The 27,552-nt window shown below is 33.6% G+C and overlaps 1 protein-coding gene, 1 long non-coding RNA gene and 1 pseudogene across 3 annotated transcripts; 1 reads left to right on the top strand and 2 right to left on the bottom strand.

Moving 5' to 3' along the window:
- Positions 1–2,774: 2,774 nt before the first annotated feature.
- Positions 2,775–4,004, bottom strand: LOC146905757 (putative F-box/FBD/LRR-repeat protein At4g13965; annotated as a pseudogene). Its single transcript, XR_015020135.1, has 4 exons — positions 3,783–4,004; positions 3,382–3,699; positions 3,156–3,293; positions 2,775–3,047 (listed from the first exon to the last, which is right to left on the bottom strand). The product of XR_015020135.1 is annotated as a putative F-box/FBD/LRR-repeat protein At4g13965 (transcript).
- Positions 4,005–7,503: 3,499 nt separating this feature from the next.
- LOC146905756 (FBD-associated F-box protein At3g52670-like) lies at positions 7,504–8,930 on the bottom strand. Its single transcript, XM_085727148.1, has 3 exons — positions 8,180–8,930; positions 7,954–8,091; positions 7,504–7,776 (listed from the first exon to the last, which is right to left on the bottom strand). The coding sequence occupies exons 1-3, from the start codon at positions 8,924–8,926 to the stop codon at positions 7,504–7,506; spliced, it is 1,158 nt and encodes a 385-aa protein (XP_085583274.1). The 5' UTR covers positions 8,927–8,930.
- Positions 8,931–11,830: 2,900 nt separating this feature from the next.
- LOC146905755 (uncharacterized) lies at positions 11,831–15,882 on the top strand. Its single transcript, XR_015019176.1, has 5 exons — positions 11,831–12,032; positions 12,294–12,427; positions 14,566–14,672; positions 14,966–15,074; positions 15,526–15,882. It is a non-coding gene; the product is annotated as an uncharacterized LOC146905755 (long non-coding RNA).
- The last annotated feature ends 11,670 nt before the right edge of the window (positions 15,883–27,552 follow it).

Here is a 27,552-nt window from a genome sequence, read left to right as displayed (position 1 = left end):
GGTTTCCCCTGAGGTTACCTATAACCTAGGATTTAGGGGAACTCACTGAGACATTATGTCTCATCCCAATCCTTATTTGTTTCAGATAACAGGTTGGATGGCAAGCTAGTAGCCGAATGGATGTTTCAACATGTGATCGTTCGTACCAGCAGCAGGATGCTATGGATTTCAAGGCTGTATTTATTATACTTTAGAAAAGATGAGTAGTATATCATTGTACGAACACATGTTGTTGTAAATAATTTTCATTCGAAGTTTTTATTGTTGTATATTTTAATGTATCCAATACTAAATTAAACGCACGTGCTAGACTTTCTAGATACGTCTAGTATGGGTGTTACATAAATCACCAGGATGCTGAAAAAGAAAGTCATAAAAACCTCTTCCAAGTGAGACCATCTTCCATTCATGAACCATTTTCCAAAGCATGCCTAATTTGGTAGCCAAATCACGTGTTGTGTAAGGCTTGTCGCCCTTATTCAAGGTCAGTCGGCCCCTAAGTGCATATTGCATTCAGCCAGGCCTATGGAATATTCATCTTGTCCAATCTTAATCGAAAGGACATCACCCTTAAGGCAAGGAACCGGGTATGGAGCTTCTTCTGATGGAGCAGACATAACACTACCTAAGACCGCCGCAAATGATTTGGGAGGGGGTGCAGCGTTATGGGAAGGCAAGGGAACCGCAACTGCAGAAAGCACATTCTGAGTGGGGTGCGACCGTGAGCGTACCAGTGGAATTGAGTCCAGAGATGCCAGCTCTGCTGTAACGCCCGTCGTAATTATTTAATAATTTTGATGAGTTTTAGCATATATTTATATGATTTATATGAGTGCTTTAAATGATTTATGAATTTAAGTGTACATGATTTATAGATAAATTATGTGATTTTTGAGATTTATGTGAAGTATATGATTTTGTGAAGTTATAGTGTTGGTGTGACTTATTTTATTATTAAATAAAATAAGATATGAAAAATAAAATAAAAATATTAGAAGTAGGGCTGTGAGGTGAGATGAGTAAGTTTAGAGGTGAGTTGAGTAATACGAAGAAATAAATATAACAACGTGAGTTAGAAACATTTTTACGTGAAACGCTTTTGGGAGAAAAAGGGAGAAAAGTCAGAAAAGAGGAGAACGAGAGGGAGAGCTGCGATTTCATCAAAACCAGGTAATGGTGAGACTAACCTTCAATATTATTAAGGGTATGATTCTAAAAAATGGATTTAGCATGATTAGGTTGAGTTTTTGTGAGAATTGAGAATTAGGGTTAATGACCGATTTTGATGATTGAACCATGAGAAGATGTTAGATTGATGCAAAACTTGTATACAGACCTTAGATATTCCATAGGGTGATAATTAGATGCTATTTGGATGATAGAACCAAGAGATTAGGTGAAATTTTGAGAAAAACATGTTTCTGCCCGTACTGATATTCATCGCTCGCCATTGCGAGCAAGAACACTCGCCATTGCGAGTGATGAAGTTCATCGCTCGCCATTGCGAGCAAGAACACTCGCTGTTGCGAGTAACCCAGAACGCTCGCCATTGTAAGCAAAGTAGCTCGCCGTTGCGAGCAAGTCATTTTGGAGTTCCAGAGAGCACGTTTTACTCGCCGTTACGAGCAACTGTACTCGCGATTGCGAGTTAAGCTATTACTTGCCCAAATTGTTTTCCATGCGATCCTTTCGCACGTGTATTCATGAGTTGATCTTAGAAGTAAGAATGAGAGTTGTTTAGGATACTTCCAGATGTCCAGAAGCCTGTTAGATGACTGGTGTTATTAATAATGAAGTACGAGTACTATTATGATATTTTATGATATTTACGTTGATGTAATTCATTCCTCAAATGATGTTGAGATATTCAAGCACTATTATATGTTGTATTTTGCTGTTGTTCAATGTTGTTGACCATATAATGTCTTGAAGCTGCATGAGTCGGTCTAATTTGTAAAGATTTTAAGAAGTTGTCCATGTTAATGGAATTATAAGGGATGTTCATGATGTTGTCTAAGTTGTAGGAAGATTGATTCCATTGCATACTCATTAAAGATGGGGGCTTGAGGCCCGGCAGCTTAATGCTCAAACTACGTTGGGGGTTTGAAGCCCGGGAGCTTTATACTCACTTTGTTGAAGAGCCTATTTACGCTCATATACGTTGGGGGCTTGATGCCCTGAATGGTACCACATGCATTTGCATATCAAGAAGTTTACGATGATCTAAGTTGTTAAGAGTTGCTTTGCCAAGTGCAGTTGCATTGTCGAGTCAAGTGTTGAGTTGAATATGATGTCTGATGATGATTTAAAAGATGATGATGATTATGATTTACCGTTGATATTTGATGATGATATTTGATTATGAATTGATATAATGCTAAGTGATAAATGTTGATATGTTAAATATGTTTTATGTTGTTAAATGCATTTTGATGAATTATATGCTTAATTTGTTGACTGTGAAATCTCACCCCTTTTGCTTGAAAATGTTGCCCTTTATATGGGTAACTTGCAGGTAATAAAGACTAGAGGCGTTCGTGAGTAGGCTCCTCACATTAACGTGGATATGAAGTCATAAACAAAGACAAAGACAAATACTTGGATGATTAAGTAAGCAAATACTTGATGATTTAAGGAATACTTTTCCTCAATTTTTGCAACAAAGACAAAGTTAATGACATTAAAGTTCTACTTCAAACTACCAAATCTAGGCATTACATGGTAGAAGTTAATTAGCTAATTAAAAATGATAGAGTAACTACGACTTACATGGATCATGAATCATCATAAACTATAAGCTCACATGTTGAAGAAACCCTTGGAAATGAGGATAATTTTCTTTCTATTTCAGGTTGTCCACCATTCCAGATTTTCATGGTTTGTAATACTATTGCATTCTTCAAAATATACCTCGCTATCATAAGCTCATATTGTAAGCCTAAGAAGTTGAAAAGATTGCAAGTTTTAAGGTGTAATGAAAGGCATTGTGGAACAACATCTGGGTCTACCCATTTTTCATTGTCATCTCTAGGCCATGCTACGTCCGTCTGTTAATAATGCACAAAAAATAAATTAAAACACATAAAGGTGTATGTTAAAAGTCCCAAACTGGACGAATAAATAAATAAATAAATAAGATATTATCCTTAACAAACCAGATCAATGTCAAGCTTTTGAAGCTTAGGGCAGTGGTTGAGAACTTCTATTAAGAAATTCAAACTAAAATTACGAGAAGTAAACTCCAGCCGGGTCAAATTATGAAAAGTAGGAAGGAAATCTTTACAGCAAGGATCCTAGAATATGTACAAAGACAAATTATTAGAAATAAGGCAAACGTATATTTTTTTCAATTCAATTCTATAGTAAGTATCATTAACAGACCTGATCAAACTCAAAGCTCAGAGACAGTACATTGCGAACTGCTTTCAATGGAAAATAAGAACCAACACAATCAATATCCGCTTGGATCAAGTTATTTAAGCAAAATTTCTTCCATTCCACAGAGGTAAGAGATTCCTCACGATTAAAGGGCACATCATATGTGAGTAAATTCTCAAGTATTGGCCAACCCTTTAGAAATGACATAAAATCTCAAAGTTCAAGAAACCAAAACCGAATCCGTTCCAAATGAAAAGTTTCGAGAGAAGGAAGTAGAACCGAAGAAAAACCCTTGTCCATACGGAAACCAAAAAAAGCGTCCTGCATGTTAAAATACTAATGGGTAATTTCAGTAAACCCCCTCTGTCCACATAGAGATGAAGGTTTTCAACACCCCGCAGTACCACAAAGGTGAGCCATATGGGGATACTGTTACTGGGGCAGTGATGTTCAGGAGAATCATATAGTGCCTTGAGACAGAAAGTCTTCATAGGAAGTGCAGTATCTCGGGACAGCAAAACTGAATATACAAAGTCGTTAAATCGAAACTCATGTTTTTCTCGCCCACCGCTGTAGTGTTTTTGAAGTAGAGAGTGGGAACTGAGAGCCAGAGATGTTTCCACCATTTGCAAAGAATAGTTGTCACATTTGCTTGTTTGGTTTGGAGAAAAGAGAGAGAATATGACAAAGAATCTCGTCTGGTAAAGTGCTTATGATATCCTTCTCCTCCTCCTTATCCGTCATTGATATTGACAACAGAAAACGAAGAATTGGAAATCGAGAATGAAGAACCGCTGAAACGAAGTGAAGGACGTAGAGACGTGGCAGCGACTAGCTAGACGAAGTGTATGCACAGAGAGGGACGGAAGCAAAGAAATTTGAGAAGAAACTAGGTCAGATTCTCGATACTCTTTATCATACACCCTAACACCTTATATGCCAAAAATTATAACAAATAATTTCATATACATGGAAATCTTTTTTATTATCCCAATTTCTTAAACAAATTCATTCATTGGTCTAGAATGGTAATTTGTCCAACAAGTTCATATTTATCTATTCAAACCATCCACCAAATAAAACAAAAATTAATGGATTGTTTTGGAAGCTGTAAAAGTCTGATAGATCACTTCAAATAATAATACACATTTATGATAAAATAAAAATTATTTTATTTGTGAAATTAATTTAATAAAAAAAACTTAGACGAACAAATTTTATAAATATCTCAATATTCTGTCAAAAAAAAAAAATTCTTAATATTTTTAATATTATTAAAAATCTAAACCTCAAGCATTCACCACACCCAGTCAAGGATCACATTAAAATGACGTGATCCCAACTTCATCGACAATTCGACCCACCCTGTTTTTAAACTAACTTGTTACGTCATCGTTAATATCTTTCTTATTATCAAATACTACCTTCGTCCCTATATATAAGTCCCTTTTGAGAATTTTTTTGTCTCTTTTTATAAGACTCTTTGATATTTCCAAGTACATTAATTAATTTTTCACCAACATGCCCCTACTTATTTTATATTTTTTTCTTCAATCAACATTAAATACTATATTAAAAACATACATTATCCCTCTCTCTTAAAGAATAAAACTGTAAAAACAATAATAATTACAAACATATTTATTACAATTTTCAATTTTCTTAACTTTCGTTATTTTTCTAAAAGGGCCCTATAATTAAGGACAGAGGTAGTAAATCTTTCTACCACATTGATGCGTGCCACCTTCCTCTCATAATACACACATCATCAACCCCATATTTTGCTGCCAAAACTTTAAACAATAGCCCTTCTTGATCAACAGATAACCTTGCACACTACTTCGCTAACAACGCTAGATTAAACTCCCAAACCACCATTCTCTTTAAGAGAATAAACCTTGATTATCGCTCTTCACGACGAGTGTCACATGAAACGATGTATTTCCAGTAGCATTGCCGATGATGAATTCATAAGAATCGTCATACTAACGTAAAATTGTTAATATTGACTTATTTTTATACGGTAAAATGAGTTGATATGTTAAATAAATTTCACTCTTCGAGTCTCTGCTAGACTCAAATGTTTACTCACTATAAGAGGAGGATTTAATTGTGCACGAGTGGGGGAGACCCTGCTTTGTATTTTATATCATGTGTAAACATTTCATAACATGTTTTCTTCAGCAGTTTGGGGGACAAACTTGCATCTCAAATAAAAATCATTGAGTAGCTAGTTTATAAAATATTAGGTTGCGTGAATCTAAATAAGTCTAGCAAGGTAACCTAAGAAAAAAACAAGAAAGCGAGTTAACACAATTTTATGCTTATACGTGTTAACTATCAAGCATAGTTCTAAATTACAACAGCGATGTAAATGTTTTAGAGGTCTCCACACGGCATCGCAATCACAATTGTGGCTGTATTGACTGCATTTTCCCATAGTATAACTTCAACTGCAATTTAGAACCATTGCAATTAAATTTGCCATCTAAAGATCTTTTAAAATAAACATCGATCAAAGTATGCATGATTACGGTACTAACATGTAATCATTTTAATTTGAAATTTGTGAAATCACTCTTGATAGAGACCAAATATTGAAAAGAGAGTGAAAAAAAATAGTCGTTTAGAGTTAAGTAAACGGGAAGGAAAATTATGATTTATGAGAGAAAATAGTGTGATAGAACAAAATTAGAGGAAAAAGACGAGAAAAAAGAGAGGAGAAAACACGAGAAAAACTTAAGGTAACAATTGCTCGTTACAATCAAAGAGAAACTTAAGGTTAAAACAAATGTCAATGTGTTATGCGAGAACTAGATAATAAGAGACGATGTACATTTGTTCACGACGGACAAATTAACCCATTTGATCACTGTGAAAGTCACCTTATATTCAAATAGATAAGTTATATTTATAATATAGTAAAGGTTGTATAGCTATTGATATATTTAAAGATGAGAAAGCTATCAAACTTGGTCCTGTTTTATAGTTATTCAAATTTTGAGTGAATCCCTGTAAAACTACTTGAAGTCTTGATTTTTATACCACTTCCCTTCTTCATGCATATTTTGAAAATAATTCCCCATACAACGTATAAAGTGCAAGGGATTATCAAGCCATCTTCATAAAATGCATATAGCTTCCTAAAAAATACGATTTCCTTCCATAATCCGGTTGAGTACTAATATGATAGAAGCTGCTAACAAATACCGCTGGAACAAACCCTTTTTATGGGTTTAAAATATTAGATAAAATGAACCTTGTTGTGAAATTTTTAGCATGTAATTTTTCTCCAAGTTTTCTACAATCAATAGGGAAGAAAAAATAAGTAAAAATCTAATAGAAGTTTCATCTATCATTGTTCTTCATATCAAGAACCATAATGACTTTAGTCATAGAACTCATGGAAAGGAGGTAAAGAAAATTAAACCATTATTTGCACAAAATAGGAAAATACTATGGTAGGATTAGTTCATTGCTGCATCAAAGATTCAAAATAATAAAGTGAATTGTCAATTTTCACAGCATCTATCAATGCTAATGCAATGGCTTATCTTTGTGTCAGATTAAAATTATAACCACATAGAATCAAGGGCGGAGCTAGGTGGTGCCAGATTAAAATTATAACCACATAGAATCAAGGGTGGACCTGCACACCCTCAAATTTAAAACATAAAAATGATAGGAAAACCTTATCCTTTTCATGTGATAGTCAAAACATTAATACACCATGAAAAGGCTGTTAAGTAAGGAATCAATTGAGATGCTATTGTAAAAGAATAAAGAAGGTACATGGCAAAAATGAGATACTAATTTACAATTGAACTTTTTTTTTTTTTTGTTTGGAACAATTGCGCACTCTCACTCCTACCATATGATTTATGCATCAAATCAGAATTTAGCATACAACTACTTACAAATCAACGTGGATATGAAGTCATAAACAAATGAAATTAAAATTAAGTAAGCATATACTTGATGATTTAAGGAATACTTTTCCTCAATTTATGCAACAAAGACAAAGTTAATGACATCAAATCTACTTCAAACTACCAAATCAAGCCATTACATGGTAGAAGCTAATTAGCTAATTAAAAATGATAGAGTAACTACTACTTACATGGATCATGAATCATCATAAACTATAAGCTCACATGTTGAAGAGGCCCTTGGAAATGAGGATAATTTTCTTTCTATTTCAAGTTGTCCACCATTCCAGATTTTCATGGTTTGTAAGACTATTGCATTCTTCAAAATATACCTCGCCACCATAAGCTCATATTGTAAGCCTAAGAAGTTGAAAAGATTGCAAGTTTTAAGGTGTAATGAAAGGCATTGTGGAACAACATCTGGCGCTACCCATTTTTCACTGTCATCTCTAGGCCATGCTACGTCAGTCTGTTAATAATGCACAAAAGATAAATTAAAACACATAAAGGTGTGTGTTAAAAGTCCCACGCCGGATGAGACTACGAAATTTATCAACCCGCATGCTGATTTTATAGGGTTGAGTTAAGCCTAACACAAATTTGATGAATAAATAAATAAATAAATAAGATATTATCCTTAACAAACCGGATCAATGTCAAGCTTTTGAAGCTTAGGGCAGTGGTTGAGAACTTCTATCAAGAATTTCAAACTATATCTACGAGAAGTAAACTCCAGCCTGGTCAAATTATGAAAAGTAGGAAGGAAATCTTCACAGCAAGGATCCTAGAATATGTACAAAGACAAATTGTTACAAATAAAACAAAGGTATAATTTTTCCAATTGAATTCTATAGTAAGTATCATTAACAGACCTGATCAAATTCAAAGCTCAGAGAGAGTATATTGCGAACTGCTTTCAATGGAAAATAACAACCAACGATATCAATATCCGCTTGGATCAAGTTATTTAAGCAAAAGCTCTTCCATTCTTCAGATGTAAGAGATTCCTCAGGATCAAAGAGCACATAATATGTGAGTAAATTCTCAATGATTGGGCAACCCTTTAGAAATGACATAAAATCTCGAAGTTCAGGTAATCGAATCCGTTCCAAATGAAGAGTTTTGAGAGAAGGAAGTAGAACTGAATAAAAACCCTTGTCCATATGGAAACCAAAAAGCTTGAGAACAACAAGCGTCCTGCATGTTAAAATACTAATGGGTAATTTTTGCAAACCCACTCTGTTCACATAGAGATGAAGATTTTCAACACCCCGTGGAACCACAAAGTTGAGCCATATAGGGATACTGTTACTGGGACAGTGATGTTCAGGAGAACCATATAGCGCCTTGAGACGGAAAGTCTTAATAGGAAGTGCAGCATCTCGGGACAGTAAAACTGAATATACAAAATCGTTAAATCGAAAATCAATGTTTTTCTCCGCCCCTATCCATCTGTTATTGAAGTAGAGAGTGGGAACTGAGAGCCAGAGATGTTTCCACCGTTTGGAAAGAATGGTTGTGACATTTGCTTGTTTGGTTTGGAGAAAAGAGAGAATATGACAGAGAATCTCGTCTGGTAAAGTGCTTATGATATCCTTCTCCTCCTCCTTATCCGCCATTGACATTGACAACAGAGGACCAAGAATCGAAAATCGAGAATGAAGAACAATGAAACGAACTGAAGGACGTAGAGTCGTTGAAGCGATCAGAATCGGAGGGATGGAAGCGAAGAAATTTGAGAAGAAACTAGGTCAGACTCTCGATTACTCAATTTATCATACGCCCTAACACCTTATTTTCCAAAAATAACCTTGTTTTTAACAATAAAAAAATAATTTATTCTCTTCTAGTCTCCCATTACTATGTCTATAAAAAATACAATCTTATCCCTTCTTAATTTTTTGACACGTCATCAAAATTATATTTTGGTTTTTTACTTCAACCTCCCTCTATTTTCTCTCTCTTAAAAACATATTAAAACAAACTAACTCATAAAATAAACTAACTTAATCTTTTGTTAAAAACAAACAAACTTAATCTTAATTCCAATCAAAACAAATTTTCCTATAATTTAAATTCTGAATATCTAAAGAGTTTTTTTTTTCTTTGACAATGAATATCTAAAGAGTTAAAAAACAATTTACAATCTACTATCTTTCTTTAATTATGAAAATATATGACCAATAAAAACACAATTTTGACCCATCTTAATATTTTGACACATCAACATATATTTATCTTTTTGTGTCTTTTATAACAAAAAATCCTATTCAGTTGAGAGAAAAAATAACTTTCAAAAGATTGATGTGATTTTGTAACAAAAAATTCCTTTTATCTTAATGTATCTAAATAAACTAAATTATTTTTTTAAAAATGATTTTATTAAGATAAACAAACAGAAAATAGATTATGATATTTTTATAAAAATTTTAAAAAATCACTAAATTATTGGAATTCAATATTATTTTTATTTTAATTCGTAACAAACAAGCTCTACGGGGTTTGCTATAACTTAAAAAAAACTTTAAAGATTGTTGTACTTTCTTGATATAATTTTTGTAAAAAATTAGCTTCAACAAAAAACAATCTAAAAGCGTCTCTATATAGTAACTTTTCAAAAAATATAAGTGAAGGAGAAAATAAGTATAAAAAAATGAAGATAGTTTTGTAACAAAAAATTCTTTTTTTATAATTGTATCCAAACAAATATTTTTTTCGAAGAAGTGATTGTTATTACGGTAAGCAAACACAAAATCATTATTGTTTTTCAAAAAATCTCTAAAAAATAATCACTAAATGATTGAATATAAAATTATATTTTTATTCTATTAAAAGCGAACCATATATTCAATTAATATTTAATAAAAATAAGTTTTATGATTGTACCAAAAAAAATGTTTATGATGTTCATGTGCTTTTATCTCACATCGAGTCTATTTGATGCAATATAATTATCTTTGTAACACCCACGGCTGACGAGAGCAGGGGAGTGATCGTCGGTGCACAAGGCACGACAATGAGCGGCTCCCGACAACTTCTAGAGAAACCGAATCACATCGGAATGAGAGGGATCCTGAGGCCGTGTAGGTATGGGGCTACATGGTTGAAGGAAGGCTTATAAGAATTGTTTGGTACTACCTATATCAACAAGATGCATCTTCTTTTCGGTAGCTCATTCCATAAGAACTCCACAGTTAAGCGTGCTTGACTTGGAGCAATTTTGGGATGGGTGACCTACCGGAAAGTTTCCCAGTAAGCATGCGAGTGAGGACAAAACACGCTGAGAAGACTCGTGTTGGTTTGTGGGGTCAGTCGGCAATCCTGAAAGCAGTCAGGGATGTTACAAATGGTATCAGAGCAGCTCTGTCCAATCAGACCGTGTGGGTCATGTGTCAATTAAGTTTCTATTCAGCTTGTGTGTGATTGTCAGGACACTGTTGCTGTGCATATTTTGTTTTGTGCTATATGAAATTAGTGTTTGTGTTAGTAGAACTTAATTCACATTTAAAATTGGTTAAGATAGTTTGAATGACTAGTAGAAGACAATCATAACATGTGTTAGACCATCTACACTGTAGCATCCCATTTGGGTGCTTAAATGGGTCCCGATTATACACGTCATTCGTTTTATAATTAATACGTAATAAGCACCCAATCTCTCCAACCCAGCACCTCAAAATAATTATTAATTGCGTCCCAGCAATAACTCTATATCATTACATTTTAACAATAATTTTTATACTCATTCATAATTATATAATTTTAAAATATTGAAGAAATTTAATTATAAATTATTAAAAAAAACGAACATTTTTATTTTATTTTTATTAATAATTCAAGAAAAAGTTTTTTTTTGAGGGAAATTCAAGAAAAAGTTAAAACTTAAAAAAACAATATAACATGAATGATGAAAAATTGCATATTTTAAATAACAACTAATCTTGTTGATTATAACTCCCAAAACATTGCCAAATATGCTCCACAAGATCATGTTGAAGTTGAAAATGAGTTTGTCTCTCTTGAATTTGTGCTCTCCTTTGTAGGTATGGCGCAAGATTTGGATGATGACCATTATGAATTTCATTCCTTGCAACATGATTTTTTAATATCAAAATAATACAATAATTAAATATATAAAAAAATATAATTAATTGTACATGTGGGACCCATGAATAATAGGAAAGAGAGAGTGCCTGTACAAACACCCATTACTAGAAAATATACATTTGACATCAGGAATTTCACATCAGTGGAGAAAATACCTGAAGGGAAAAGACACGCGGTGGCAATTTTGAAATTTTAATGAACTTTGAAGAAGGTTTTCCCATCAGCTGAAGAAATTCCCGAGGGGAAAAATAAATGCTGATGAGTTTTCACATCAGTGGAACTAATGCCTGAGGGAAAATATAGACGCGGTGGCAATTTGGTAATATTAGTGAACTTTACATCACAAATTTTTTAATTGAGGGAAAAACACACGCACATGGGTTTTCACATAGGTGTTGGTGATAGATGAGAGGAAAACACACTCAGATTTACGATTTGGATGTTCTTTTCTTTCTCCCACTCAAGCTACTAGTTTTCACGTTTTTGAACAATACAAAGCCTCACTCACTCAAGCCTAATCTCTCATCTATCTTAGTTTTCTCCCGCTGTCGTTCTCGCCGTCACTCTCACGCAATTCTTCACAAATTCTCATCAATGGTGGATTTCAGATCTAAAGAGGTAAACAATTTTGAACCCTAATTACTCTTCAAATCTGCTTGAAGCAAATCCAATTGAAGAGGAAGCAGAAGAACTAGATCAAGATCTTATCAGTTTTAGGTTTTCATTCTAGATATAGATCTAGATCTACGTTTTTGTTATGATTGATGAACAATTTTCACTCTTCATTCTCATATCCAGTCACTTCTTTTTTTAATTATGTGGATTTTCTTTGTATTATTTGATTTGTGTAATTTGATAGGATTTTTTTTTTATTTGTAGGTTGGTTCTTACTTTGTGGGGTAGTACTATGAAGCTTTTCATCAACAACCTCATCATATTCATCAGTTTTCCTCCCATTCGAGTTCAATGATTTTTGTTGATGGTGTTGACAATAAAATGCATCTGATGTCTTGGTAATACATATAATTATTACTCTCTCAAATTTGTTTTTTTTTTTTTTTCATTTTCTTTATCTAGCCTCAACTTTGTTTCATGGAATTTTAACATTTAAGTTCACTAGAAATTCAGAAGTAAGGTTTTATTTATTTATTTATGCATACTCAATTTCAGGTTTAGCCTAAGTTTTAATCGAAATAAACCATCAATTTAGTCTAAATTATCACAAATATATATTAAATCCGTCAATTTTAGTCTCTAAAGTATATGAGGGATTTTATATAATTTATGCACTATTTACTATATTTATTTACTTTAGAGACTTAATGATAAGTTCAGTGCAAACAGAATCTATAATTATGAATAAACACTAAGAGAAATATATATTGAAGGAATTATATTATTGTAATGGATATAGAGCTCAAAAGCTAGTATAAATGGAATGCATAATATTTCAAAGCCTAGACTCCAACTCAAAGAATTATTCTCATATAACTTTCTCAAAATGTTTCAATGCCTTTTCCCTCATGTTTTTCCTACGTGATATAGTTCCTAACAGAATCACATGGTATCCTTTGCTAACTCACTAGCTGTTTTCTTTCTCTTTTTCCTTCTAGAATAAACCCTCCAAATGATAGTCTTCTTTGGAGTTACGCACACATCAGTTAAAGGCCCAAGATCTCAATCACTTAACAAAAAAGGGATAGTCTAGGAACTAAATTGTTGGCTTATTCTTTTAACCACAAGAGTCTTTTTTAAGGGAAAATAATGTTGTTATGTGACGACTAGTAAGATTTTATTTTTATTAAATTAATAGATAGTTGATTGGGTTGGATTCAATTGTGTGGTGCACCATGTTCATTGTATTGAGACATCGCTAAACTTTTTCGACAATTGAGATCAAGACGATTGATTCTCTGGACTCTTGGGATGGAGGAGTGATTGTAAATTGTAATGGTTACGGGTGTTGTTAATGGAGGTGGAATCCGGAGGAATGTTTGAAGGGATAATTGTGAGGTTTGTTCAGTGGCAGAGGGGTGCTGATGTTGCGTGTGCTTTGTTGTCTATGTTTGCGTTTGTGCTGCATAATTTTGCAGGTTTTTGGGAAGCTTTTTCGTCATCGTATTTCTTGAAGTTTTCGGATGCTTTTGTGCGCACATTGCTGCAGTTTTGGGGCTGCAAATGTTTGTTTTTTTTATGCAGAATTCGGCTGCTTAAAAAGGTGTTTTAACTCACTGTTGTTGCTATTGTTAGGGTGTGTTAATAGTTATGTGGCCAGCCTGCGGCTGTCCTTGGCGGCTGCTCCTGCCTTTGGTGCTTAGTCCATAATAGTCCATTTTGTTCAGAGTTGAGTTGTAGACACTGCTATTGCATTGTTCATGAAATTATATGTTAGTCAAATATGATGAAGCAAGAAAATTATGGATTTATTGAGGGCTTTGTTATGGAAAGAAACCAAGAAAAGCTGAAATGTAGACTTAGTCAAGTTAAATAAAACGCTCACTATAGCTGTAGTTTAGTTTCATAAATAAAATAAAAATTCACAAATTCAAAGAATCTTGACACTGTCAATTTTGACTTACTTGTCTTACTTCTAGGAAGGGAGAGTGACCAAGTCAATTTTGACCAAACCAGTCCTTTTACTCGTGCAACACATGCTACTACTTGGAGCATTATCATGCTGAATTTTAGGCCACTAAGTTTCATTTCACTCTTATCATATAACACCATGAATTAGTCTCACGTTTCACTCACACTAGTTCAGTTACATGTTATGCCACTTAATCTCATTAAACCATATTCCTTCTCTCCATATGCCACTATGTTGCCGTGAATTGTTGGGTCAATGAAAAGGTTAGTTGTATTTTAAATTAGTTTAACTATTTTTGTGAAAAGAAAGAAATATAAGTAATGTTTTGTTAACTGTTATTAACAAATGATAATATAAGTTGAACTGCTGTGGAACTATGTTGTCCTGTTTACATACTTTCTATCATATAATAAGTGAAATTTATAATTCTGTTGAACTGCTGTGGAACTATGTTGTACTCAAGTTATGATGTCTGCATTTCGTGACCAAAATGGGAATCATGTAATACAGAAGTGCATTGAATCTTTCTGTGTCATGCATTAAGTAGGATAATGTTTCTTGCAGAGAATTCTAGAGCATTGTACAAAGTTCAGTGTCAGTTTATTGTGGATGAAATCTTGGAGTCAGTTTGTTCTCTTGCTCAGGACTAGTATGGTAATTATGTTACCCAGGTTAGTTGCTTGCCGCCTCTTCTATGTCATAATTTGATCATTAGCTTCTGGTGTTTCGGGTGCATATAAGAAGATATATAGTTGGAAGCAGATGTGCATGTGATGTCCGTTCTATCTACAGCTTATGGTTACAAATCACCACACCCTATGGAATTGTTGTGACCAGAAAATAGCGTGACTTGTGACGGTCTCGGCTGTCACCTATATTTTGATTTTAAATATTTTTTAATTTTACTTCTTCCAATTCTTCTTTCCGTTAATTTCTTCCTAAGCCCTTTTGAATCTTTTGTTAGCGGAATCACTTCTCAACACCGCTGTTTAGTACTTGATCTCCGCTCCAAGAAGACTAGGGCCCTTAGCAGGTTAACTTAGTAGATTGGTGTCATTGGATGGGGTTCACAGGTAACTTAATTTTACATTCAAAGACTATTAAGTGAGATTTTGATTTAAGCTATTATTGTTTATAAATTATAGAATGTTGAAACTTTAGTAAATATAATGCTTATGTAACAATATTTAATGATTTATATTGCTTAGGTATCACAATAGAATGTCCTTGGTTTGTTAGTTGACTGATGCACGTGAAATGCTTGTTTTGTTTTTTTTTTTTTTTTTAGGAAATTAATCTATTGTTGTTTGATGCTAACTTTATAGTTTGGTATTTAAACATGTGTAGTCATCCTCTGTCCCCTTTTGTGATTAATTTAATGTATGACTGAAAGTGATATGCCTCGTGCTTTTGCGTCTAAACACATTTTTTTTCAAGTTATATAATTTTTTCAAAAAGGAATATTTTGATACTGACACAATTCGTAATTTTAACTGATTCCTTTCGTTGTGCTATATTCACCAGGCATCATTGATACTCGCAAGCATGTTGTCGGCATTTTGCTGGGTTCGACTTTCAAAGGCATCGTTGATGTTTACAATAGCTACGCTGGTTCGGATCTTTTCTCTTTTACATTATTTCTTTACTTATTTTACTGAATTTTGTTGTGAGATTTGTGCCCTAATCTTGGCAAGGCTAAGTTTAGTTCTGAATTTAAAGTGAAATTTGGCTCTAGAATTTTCTTCTTATTGGAGCTCATTAGGAGTATCTTGGCAACTCATTAGGAGCTTGCATTTGTGAGTGTGTATATAAGAGAATTTTCTTGTTTTTAGTTTAGAGTTAGAACATATGTCCTTATAATTTATGTACTCGTTAAAATTATTGGATTTTTCATTGATTTATATTATTTTGTTATATGACTTTTATCGCATTAAGAAAATGAAGTCAATGAATAAAAAATATAATTGTTGTTTAATCAAAAATAAAAAAATTATTTTTTTTAAATAAAATTGGATTTCACATCGGTGTTAATAATAGCTGATGTGAAATATGCAGATTTCACTTCGGGGATGAAAAATCTGCCGTAGTGAAATACATGTTAATATTTGAAAAAAAAACGATTTCACATCAGTTGGACTACAAGCCGATGTGGATAATGACTTATCACAACGGTTACGTACCCGATGGGAAATGTTACGGACATACAACATCACCTTTAGTTACATCGGTTGGGACCGGATGTGAAAAGTCGATTTCCACTGATGTGAAATGTCATTTCTGTAACCTTCATAAGCACCATATTCATTGTTATCACAATGGGGGTGCCTATTTACAATGGTGCTTAATAGGGGAAGGACTCCCCATTGTAGATGGTCTTAGCTTTTGAATATGTGATTAATGTTGTTTAACTTCTCATTTGTTTGAGAGTCTTCTAAGTTCCGTAGTTTCTATGTTCAAGCTGCTAGATTTTTAACTTTCTAACTGATACTTGGTATGAATTGTTGCTGCCTGCTATATATAGTGTTTGGAGTAGGTAGAGACTAGAGAGGGTATAGTTGTTTTGTATCATTTTTGTTTCTTATTAGTTGCAGGTTTATGTTGTCGTTTGCTAGTGCTCGGAGTTTTTGCCTTATTAGTTGTTGGAACATGTGTGGAAATTGAGTAAAAAAGACTAAACACAAATTCCCATGTTGGGTAGAACTAGTGTTGTGTGAATTGAAAAAAGTGGAAGTCCCACATCGGATGGAACACACACATTAGTAGTGTTTATATAGTGGGGGTGTACCTCTAATTAATGGGGGTACATAAGCACTAGAGAAAAAATATATATTGATATATATTTTATTATTTGGAAATGATAAATTAAATAATTAATTTAATCATTATTAGAAAGTGCTTTCTTAGTCCCCAAGTTTTGCTAAAATATTTTGGTACATAATATAATATATTTTTGTACTAAATTTAATATATTTTAATACTCAATTAAGATATTTTTGTACTAGATCTAATATGTGAATTACTTAATCGCAAAGTAATATGTTACTTGTTCCCAAAGTTTCTCATATTACTTGTTCCCAAAGTTTCTCACTTGTTAGTTGTGAATTTTCTCTATAAATAGAGAGCTCACACAGTGCATTCCACATACCAAAGAGTTTCATTGAGTTTTCGGGAACTCTTTCTCTCTTCTCCCTTTTTTGACTTGTGTTGACGAGTCTTTCATCTCTTCTCCCTCCTTCGACTTGTTTAACAAGTCCTTCTCCTCATTCTACTCCTTTCTGTCCCTTCAGAATCAAGAGTGTTCTTAAGACCATAGTCCCTTTTCGGTTTAATGTCTCTTCGGAATTAAGAATGGTCTTAAGTTCATAGTCCCTTCGATAATATATGTCCCTTCGGAATAAAGAGTACTTTTAAGATCATAGTCCCTATTTGGAATAAACAATGTCCCGTCGGAATCAAGAATGATCTTAACGGTATATAAAAATTATTCAATAATTTTATTTGAGGAGAAATGGTGGTAACACCATATTTGAGTGGTCATAGTACCATATTGATAGTTTGGAGAACTTAAAGGTTAGAATGGTGGAAACACCATATTTGAGTGGTCTTAGCACCATAATAGAATGGTAATGATACCATATTAAAGTGGTTTCAGTATTAAAGAGTGGTCTTAGTACCATATTTGACGGTGTAATTCTCGAACGATTTTCTACAGTGCAGTAGTTAATCGAACAGTTGTAGTTGGGCTTGTTTTATCCTGGAGGCGGCGTGGTTGATAGTCTACCTTGCACAATTTTGGGTAGTGCCACGAAACGTCTGAAAGAGAGCGACCTGGTCGTGACTCAACCTAGTAACAACTTTGGTAGATAATAGAATTTGGAAATCCAAATACAACAGTATGGAAATCCAAAAACAACAATTTTAAGACGTTTCGATCTGCTATGTCTACCGAAGAAGTTACTTATTGAGGTTCAATTGTCCCTAAATACAAGAAGGATAAATCAAGCTATAAAAATACATCTTTTGACTGAAACGATGAAGTGATTGTTGTTATAAACAACAATACTGAGAAATTCACATATGTGACTATGAATTTGTTTTCAAAAATCAAAACCACATTGTGAATAAAGAATCGAACACTACTTGTTTAAGGACTATCATTAATAATGATAAAAAGGATATGTTGTAATTTTTAGATTGCTACAAAACATTAAAAATGTTTTGGACCGAAAAGGAAAAATAATGAACAAATGAATGCTTCGGATGGAATTGCTTAGCATTGATTCTGTTATTACGAATTGCACTATACTACTTTGGAATAACCATATGCAAGAATGTGCAAAAATTTGCGTCCATAAGAAAGTGTTAAGAGATGGGATATTGACTGCTATAAAAGTATATGTAGCTGAATTCCGTTTGAAGCTAGTTGCTCCAAATAAGAAATAATCTAAATTTCAGACTTCTATTGAATAATTCTGAGTTAACTCAGACTTAAAGAAAGACTTGTGTACCATGCATCCTTGTGGGAAAAGACTGCACTTTGATGGTATGTTAAAAAAAATTAAATTCTCCTTCTATTTTATTAGTTGTGTGTTTTTAATATTTGACATATCAAAATTTATCACGAACAAGTGTTTAATTTTAAACTTGAGTAACTTGGACTTAATTCCAACGTTATACGATTAAACAATTTTATTTACCGCATTCAAGAAATATGAACCAAAAGTTCATATAAATTAGAATTTAGCGAATATGAATCTCTAAACATAATAAATTATGATATGTGTGAATTTGATGACACATAAATTAGAAATGATAAAATGATATTTTTATCATATTTATTGATGACTGTAAATTTTGAAAAATAAAATTGATATGCTTGATATGTTCAATTTTTATAACGAAAATTGAAATTTATAGAGTACCCAAGTCTAAGGACAAAAATTCTAATTAAGAAATTTTTGAAGAAAAGACAATCCAACTTGTCTTATTTTTGAACTTGGGATTGTCCGGACTATATTTGGCTTCAGGACCCCAAGAGAGTTAAACTCACTAGTAGAGCCTATGAATGTGTATTCATTAGGTATGTTATAAATAACGAAGCATATAGGTTTTAGGACCTAAATGTTAAAGTGATCATACAATTAAAAGATGCTGATTTCTATGAAGTAAGTACCCCTGTAAATTAAAGAATAGTGGGGGCACTAGTGGGGGTAAACTAAATTCCCTTCTAAAAATTAAGAACTAGTGGGGGCACCAACACAAGTCTTTTCAGCATGCTTTGTCCTCACTCGCATGCTTACCGGGAAACTTCCCGGTAGGTCACCCATCATAAGACTACTCCAAGTCAAGCACGCTTAACTGTGGAGTTCTTATGGAATGAGCTACCGAAAAGAAGATGCATCTTGTTGATATGGGTAGTACCTAACAATTCTTATAAGCCTTCCTTCAACCATGTAGTCCCATACCTACACGGCCTCCGGATCCCTCTCATTCCGATGTGATTCAGTTCCTCTTATTAACGTGGGGTCATCCTTACGGATAGTGCCCGTTCCAACTGGCGGGACCTTTCGTATCCAACTGGCGGGATATCGAAAGCCACGTCGTGGGTGTTACATGCCCACCAGCTTCCGCTTGGTTCGTCCCCGAACCACACCGTACTGGGAGAGGTCTGCTCTGATACCATTTTTTAACATCCCAGACTGCTTTCAGGATTGCCGACTAACCCCACAAACCAACACGAGTCTTTTCAGCATGCTTTGTCCTCACTCGCATGCTTACCGGGAAACTTCCCGGTAGGTCACCCATCATAAGACTACTCCAAGTCAAGCACGCTTAACTGTGGAGTTCTTATGGAATGAGCTACCGAAAAGAAGATGCATCTTGTTGATATGGGTAGTACCTAACAATTCTTATAAGCCTTCCTTCAACCATGTAGTCCCATACCTACACGGCCTCCGGATCCCTCTCTTTCCGATGTGATTCGGTTCCTCTTATTAACATGGGGTCATCCTTACGGATAGTGCCCGTTCCAACTGGCGGGAACCTTTCGTATCCAACTGGCGGGATATTGAAAGCCACGTCGTGGGTGTTACAGTATGAACTTGGTTTATACATTGGAAGAAGATTCATTAAGCCTTAAAGAAGTTATATCCTCATTGAATGCTGAATTATGGCAAAAAGCAAAAAACGATGAAATGAATCTTCTAGAGTCTAACAAAACATGACACTTGGTTGACTTGTCTCATAGTTGCAAAATCAATCGGTTGTATTTGGATTTTGAAAAAAGGAACTAAAACCTGATGGTACGGTTGATGAATACAAGGCTCTCCTTGTAGTCAAAGGTTTTAGACAAAGAGAAAAATATAGACTTCTTCGACATTCATTCACCAGTCACGAAAATCATATCCATAAGAGTACTAGTCCCTTTAGCCGCCGTTCATAACTCGATAGTACTCGAAATGGATGTGAAAGTTGCCTCTTTTTATGGTGAACTAGAAGAAGAAATCTATATGAAACAACCTGAAAGTTTTGCGATTCATGGACAAGAAAACAAGGTCTGTAAGTTAGATAATTATTTGTATGGTCTAAAATAAACTCTTAAGGAATGACATGAAAAATTTGACATTCTAATGCTATCGAATGAGTATAAAGTGAATGAAAGTGACAAATAATATTTGCACGATCATAAGTCTCTATAAAGACGATATGCTCATATTTGATTTAAAGATTCATGTTATGAATTATGTGAAATCATTGTTTATCAATAACATTGATAAGAAAGACCTAGACAAAGTTGAAGTAATTCTTGGTTTCAAGATTACTAGATCAGAACATGAAGACCAATTTCGATAAATCAAAACATGAAGACCTGCTCTGATACCACTTGTTGGAAATTTAGGTGTTAATATAAACAGATTTCATAAAACATGTTCAATAATCATGAATCAATAGCGGAAGCAAACAAACATTGAACATGATTATGATCGGATCTACAACATGTTTGATTTATCGAGAATATTAGGAATTAGGGTATTAGGAATACCTGGATAAAGCTTTCATGGCAGCCTCTCAACGACAACGGTAAACAGAGAGATGTGATTTGAAACAAACAAGATCGTTAGTGGCGGCTGATTTGGTTCTTCCTCAACTGGTACCTTCATGCCTCAAGTTCTCTTCAGATGGGGAGAAGAGAGAGTTCGCCGTGTACGGTGTATTGGGGACCATAGCGTCTTTTATATTGGATGGCCATTAGGGTTTCCCATTATTCCGTTAATGGGTCATCCGGACATCCACTCATTGAGTCCATATCAACTAATTAAATATTTAATTAATTATCCAATTAGAAATCTAATAGCCTTATTACTTAATTTGATCACTAATCAACTAAGGCTCACAATTGATAAATAGCTAATATAATTATTGGTACAATATTTGCCCACATAATGATATTGGAATATAATAAATAATAAAATATTCCAACAATATTTATTTATTTTATTATTCTAATTATTCTCTAGTTATGATAATATTTAAGATATAAATAAATCAAGTTATTGTGTACAATTGTGTTTGCGTAAACTTTAGTAAAGGAGGCGGTGCCAAGAGTAATAATAAGAGCATGGTGGGCTTTATTTCATTAATAGGAATCCGACTAAATGGGATTAAAAATCCCTAAATTCATCGTGGGAGGCTATGGTACGGGCATGATATCAAACTAGAAAGAAGGAAGTGCATGAGCGACGGTAGCACAACTGTTTAGGCAACTTCCTTCCCTTTTCTTTTTAAATTCAATCGGAATTGAGTGAAACCAGTGCCAAAATAACCGTGAGTGAATTCTGTGATTTGGGTAAGTTTCTTTAACTCGAATTTGTGATTCACCTATTAAAGAGCTTCCTCATTTTTTTTTTTATTTAATCATAAATTGTCGAGTCGGGTCAATCGGAGGACAGAGCACCGAAAGAAAAGAAGTTTTGCTCGTAGAGTTGGATTAGCATATGAAAGCATCAGAATAAGGTATGGGGGGAGAGAAAAGAGTTCGAGTATATGAGTGTAAAATCATTGTGATGAACGGGAAAGCTGTATTTCCCAAAATTCATTCGGGGCACGCTGCGATGGTTGTAGCCCTGAGAGAATAATTAATTAATGTGCAAAGTTAAAAGTGTGAGATTAAAAGAGCAATTAGCAACATTATTAAGGTCTTGATTGATTTAAATTATGTTGAATGTGTGCTAATTGATGTTAAATTTTATGGTTTGCCTATGTTTGATCTGTTGCATTTATTCCAATTGATGAATTATTCGATGATGAATATAAAAGTGATGTTAAATCTTATTGAAATGAATTTTCGGTATGGAACATATATATGATGACTTTGGATGCTAAGATATTACTTGGACAATGAATAGGTGTTGTTGAAAATATGATATGTGAATATAGTTTGACAAATGAGATGTTGTGGTAAGATGTATGAATATTCTTGATTACCCTTATTCGATTCAGATTAATGTGACTAAATGGAGATGAATGAATGTTATTGATTACCCTTAAATCATGAGTTAGTGTTAATTTTAATTGTGTTTGCTCTTAAGGTGTATCCTAGACCAACGAGGGGAGAGATTAGATGTAAGATGTAAGGAGTATGAGAGCGTTTGATTCATGAATGATAATTTATTAAGAATATGTTGATGGCAATAATGAGGATTAAGAATATGATTCAGAAACCTCCAATCTGCCGTGAATGAAATTATGTTAAGATTGTTTAGTATTTTATCTTTGTGAGATCATGTTCTAATGGTTAATTATTGTGTGGTAGATGTGTGTGTGCATATTTGTGCTAACTAGTATAAAATTATGTTAAAAATGCATTGCCTGTTGAATCTCTTATTGCCTGTTGAATCTCTTACTGACTGGTAGAATTTGACTAGTTATGATCATGATTATATATGTTTGAACTATTGAGACTTGATTGAGATTGACTGAAATACATATGGGCTTTTATTGAATAGTGTGAAGCATACACCGTGAATTGTGATTATTGAGTGAATATGAATTGAATGATAAGGTATATGACCTAGTGGAGTGTTTGGTAATCATATAGGTAGGGTCTGACAAACCTAATATGATTGGGGAAGTACTAATGAATGAGGCATATTGTCTCGGGGTTGAGGAGGGGGTCTATGAGGGCAGGGCCAACTTTGAATAGTCCGTAAGGACTCGGCCAATCTTGAATAGTCCGTAGTGACTCGGCCAACCTTGAATTGTCTGTAATGACTCGGCCATTTTTGAATTGTCCGTCCACCGGGATGGTGGCATAGTACTATCGACCTCCTAACCAAGTACTTCGGAGAAGAAATGGTACCAAATAAAGAGATGTCTAGAGTCTAAGAGCATGCATATCATTGTTTGAATTGTGACTGTGTTATTATGAATGATGAAGATTATTTCGTGAGAGTATGCTATTTATTGTCTAGAATTTCATTTGTGAAGTTCCATTATGAATGTTTTTGATTACCTTCTGAGAATATGTTCTTGACTGTCTTGATTATTATTTGTGACTATCTTGTTATGATTCTCTTGGATTGAATTGAGACATTATGTTTGTGAAGTTTTGATTCGTATGTGTAATGATTTTCTTGACTAATTTGAATTTGGAGGATATAGTATATTTTTAAGGTTATGAATTTTTGTAATGTGATATGGTCTTGACTTGATTTCTCGCGTGTTCTGCTCATTTATTTTATGCTATTACATGTTCTCGAAACTTACCCCTTCGTTGTTTGTGTTTGCTGGCTTGGCCCTGCAGTTGCGAAATCGCAGTCTAAATAAAGGTTTACGAGTCCTAAAGTTCAGCTGTGGGAAGGGTTCCGCTCTGATAGTGACACTGGGAAAGGGATATACTTAAATATTTACTTTTGTTCAAGAAAACCATTTCCTATGATGTAAAAGAAAATATTTTCAAAAAGCAAAGGATTCGATGCTAATATTATTAAAATTTTCAAGGAAGTGTTTATGTGAATTATGTTTGTTATGATTCAATGTGGTATCCTAAATCTTGTGGGAAAATTCTTATATTAATAGCAAAGTTTCATTTTACACTCTCCGCTGTGAATCAAACACTATTTTTGAATAAATAATAGAAATAATTATTTTTGAATGAAAGATGTATTGGTTAAATGGTTAAGTTATTTAATCAAGAGTGTGTGTGCCTTGGTTCGATTCCTAGGGGTGATACTTTTCATGTAACACCCACGGCTAACGAGAGCAGGGGAGTGATCGCCGGTGCACAAGGCCCGACAATGAGCGGCTCCTGACAGCTTCTAGAGGAACCAAATCACATCGGAATGAGATGGATCCTGAGGCCGTGTAGGTATGGGACTACATGGTTGAAGGAAGACTTATAAGAATTGTTTGGTACTACCTATATCAACAAGATGCATCTTCTTTTCGGTAGCTCATTCCATAAGAACTCCACAGTTAAGCGTGCTTGACTTGGAGCAATTTTGAGATGGGTGACCTACCGGGAAGTTTCCCAGTAAGCGTGCGAGTGAGGACAAAACACGCTAAGTGAGATGGGTGACCTACCGGGAAGTTTCCCAGTAAGCGTTCGAGTGAGGACAAAACATGCTCAGAGATGGGTGACCTACCGGGAAGTTTCTCAGTAAGCGTGCGAGTGAGGATAAAACATGCTGAGAAGACAGTTTCTCAGTAAGCGTGCGAGTGAGGATAAAACATGCTGAGAAGACTCGTGTTGGTTTGTGGGGTCAGTCGGCAATCCTGAAAGCAGTCAGGGATGTTACAATCTTCATATGGTATTTTCTTTTTTAGGATGCAATAGAACTACCATCCTATGAGTTTTTTTTTTTTTTGTAAGTAATCCAACGAAAAAATTACAATTGTTTACCAATTTAGTCTAAAAAAATATTCATAGATATAAATTTTAATAAAAAACCTCAATAAATACATTTCACTTATCAATAAAATAACAAAATATGGTTGAGACAATTATCTTTGATACTAACAAAATAATGAAAAAAAATAAATTTTTATTAAGAAAATAAAAAAGTAAAAACATTCAATTATATCTAATTGATAATCACAAAATAACATAACTTCATTCTTAAAAAAAAAAAAAAAAAGATCTTCAAGAAAATTACAAAATATTTATCACAAAACATATATCAACTTTTCAAAAAATTACACATTTTCAAGATTGCTAAAAATTATATTAAATAAAAAGAAATAGATAAAGAGAATGGGGGCATTATACCTGACTTAGGTACAACCCAAAATGGAGATGTAACATAATAATTTAGATCAAGTGGATCAACCCTAATCAATCCTAAAAAAAATCATTTTTCCAATAATCACGCAATAAATTCAATAAATTCAAGAGCTTAGATGTTACGTCTACATTTTTCCAAACATGCATAACTTGGTTTCCATAAAATTCACAACGGATGACAATCACCATATAAAATATCTTATCAACATGCAACAATCCTCAAAATACATAAACAAAAGTTTCAACACCAAGTCTCAGTTTACAACTATAACACCCTAAACTCTAAAAGTGATAACACACGCGAATTATACGATCATTGTAACAGCCCGATTTTTGCTAGATTTTTTTTTTGTTATTATATGTGTTTATATGTTCTTGTATGTGATTAATTTTCTCTGTTTGTATTTTGGTTGGAATTAGTGGATTTTCGACTCAAGGGTATTTTGGTCATTTTGTGAGAAAGGGTAAACTAGTAATTTCAATGTGAGGATTATTTGTAGCGTTTTAGTGGCAGGAATTATTTTTACCAAGTTACTAGTAAGACGGAGTTATTAATTAATTAAGAGCCGGTAACTATTCATTATTTTTATCCGTTAAGTGAGTAGAAACTTTGTGAATTAGTTAGTGTGAACTTTGAGACCATTAAGACAGATGAGGGTTGAGCCCATTTATGTAGATCCAAAAGGGTAGAGATTCAAGAGGTTGGAGCAAAAGTGAAGCCAAGGCTAGGATTGTGCTCAATTGAGGTAAGGGGGGTAGTGTACATTCATAACTTAAGCTAAAAACATTTTTCTACTTAAATCCATAAGTGCTTATTTTGTGAATTGAGATTTTTCTGAAATGAAATGATGAAATTCGTGCTCCTACTTTGATGATAATTTTGGGTATGTGAATCTGATGATAAACATGTTGTTGTTGTTGTTGAATTTACATGTTTGAATTGTGATTATATGAACCTTTGTGTTGATTTTTGCTCAATTTGATGAAAAATGATATTGTTGTTGTTGAACAATGGTGAGATCATGATAGCAGAGCATAACAGCTATTTCGAACTTGAAGAACCAGAGTGTAGGAAAGAAGACACCTTGATACGTGCAAATCTCAACATATTTAAAAATAGCAGAGAATCAAAGAAGTCAGGCCACCATGTTATATTTTCGAATTATGACTATATAAAACACTGAAAAAAAAAAGATAAATGAGTCACAAAATAATATAGTTGTACAATTCATACACGTGACTTATAATGATATCTTTATCAATAAGAAGAAAATCATTATTATATTTAATTTTTTTAGTTTACCACTTCATAATTGATCGTACGAGGTTTGTAAGCTAATTAACAAGTTGACTATAAGGGTATGAGGTTTGTAAGCTCCCCCTGAGTTCAATAGTACTTTAAGGTGAGGTTTGTAAGCTCCCTCTGAGTTCTATCCATGTTAGTTAAATTCATCATTGAAAACGATATAACACTCAGAATATTCTCACATTAATAGACTAAGAGATAAGAAGAAGGTCCTATTAATTTAACTTGATTAAAATTAAATTAATGGGGCTCAGAGCCTATAAATACTATACAACTACTCCCCCTTTTGTCATCAACAAAAAGTATAAAAAAACTAAAAACAAAAAGAAAGAGTTAAGAAAAAGATAGTGAGAAAAAAAAATTCTATAACAACATTAGTTCAGAAGCAAAATAAATGATCAGTAGCGCAAAACACTTGTTCAGAAGTAAACTTAGATCAGATGCAAAATTAAATCAGAAGCACAAGCATGCAAAGATACAAACAAACAAAAAAAAAGCTAAGGGTGTGCAATCTAAGGTTGGGCTTGTTTCTGGAATATGTCCATCATTTGTTTCAGCATCTTGTTTGTCTCTTCTTGCTGTTGCTTCATTTCCTTATTGAAATACTCATTGCTCCTGATCAAGTTTTCTTCTCTAACTCTGACTTCTTCCAATTTAAATTCTGTGGATGACTTGTATTCAAGCAAAAGCAATTTATGTTCCAGGAGTTCTTTCTTCAGCTTCTTGTTTCTCTTTCCAAATCAGCATTCCTTTGCATCAAATCCAAACTAGTAGTGGCTGATTTGAAGTTGATCTTGTTCAACCAAGTTAAGTCCAATTCCTTGGGATGCACACCAGTAGGAATGAAATCAGTAGCATTCCTTTCTGTCAAGCACAGAGGATTTTGCACCCAAGTTCTTAGCACTTTTACTTCTTGTAGATTACTATCAACTCCTTTTAGCCAATCTTGAAGCTTGTTTTGAGC

Source organism: Medicago sativa, chromosome 7 (assembly GCF_051527215.1).
Source record: "Medicago sativa cultivar Bolivia chromosome 7, Bolivia_mono, whole genome shotgun sequence".
Taxonomy (NCBI): domain Eukaryota; kingdom Viridiplantae; phylum Streptophyta; class Magnoliopsida; order Fabales; family Fabaceae; genus Medicago; species Medicago sativa.
The sequence above is the reverse complement of the archived record's forward strand: the minus strand, read 5'-3'. Positions and strand labels throughout refer to the sequence as shown.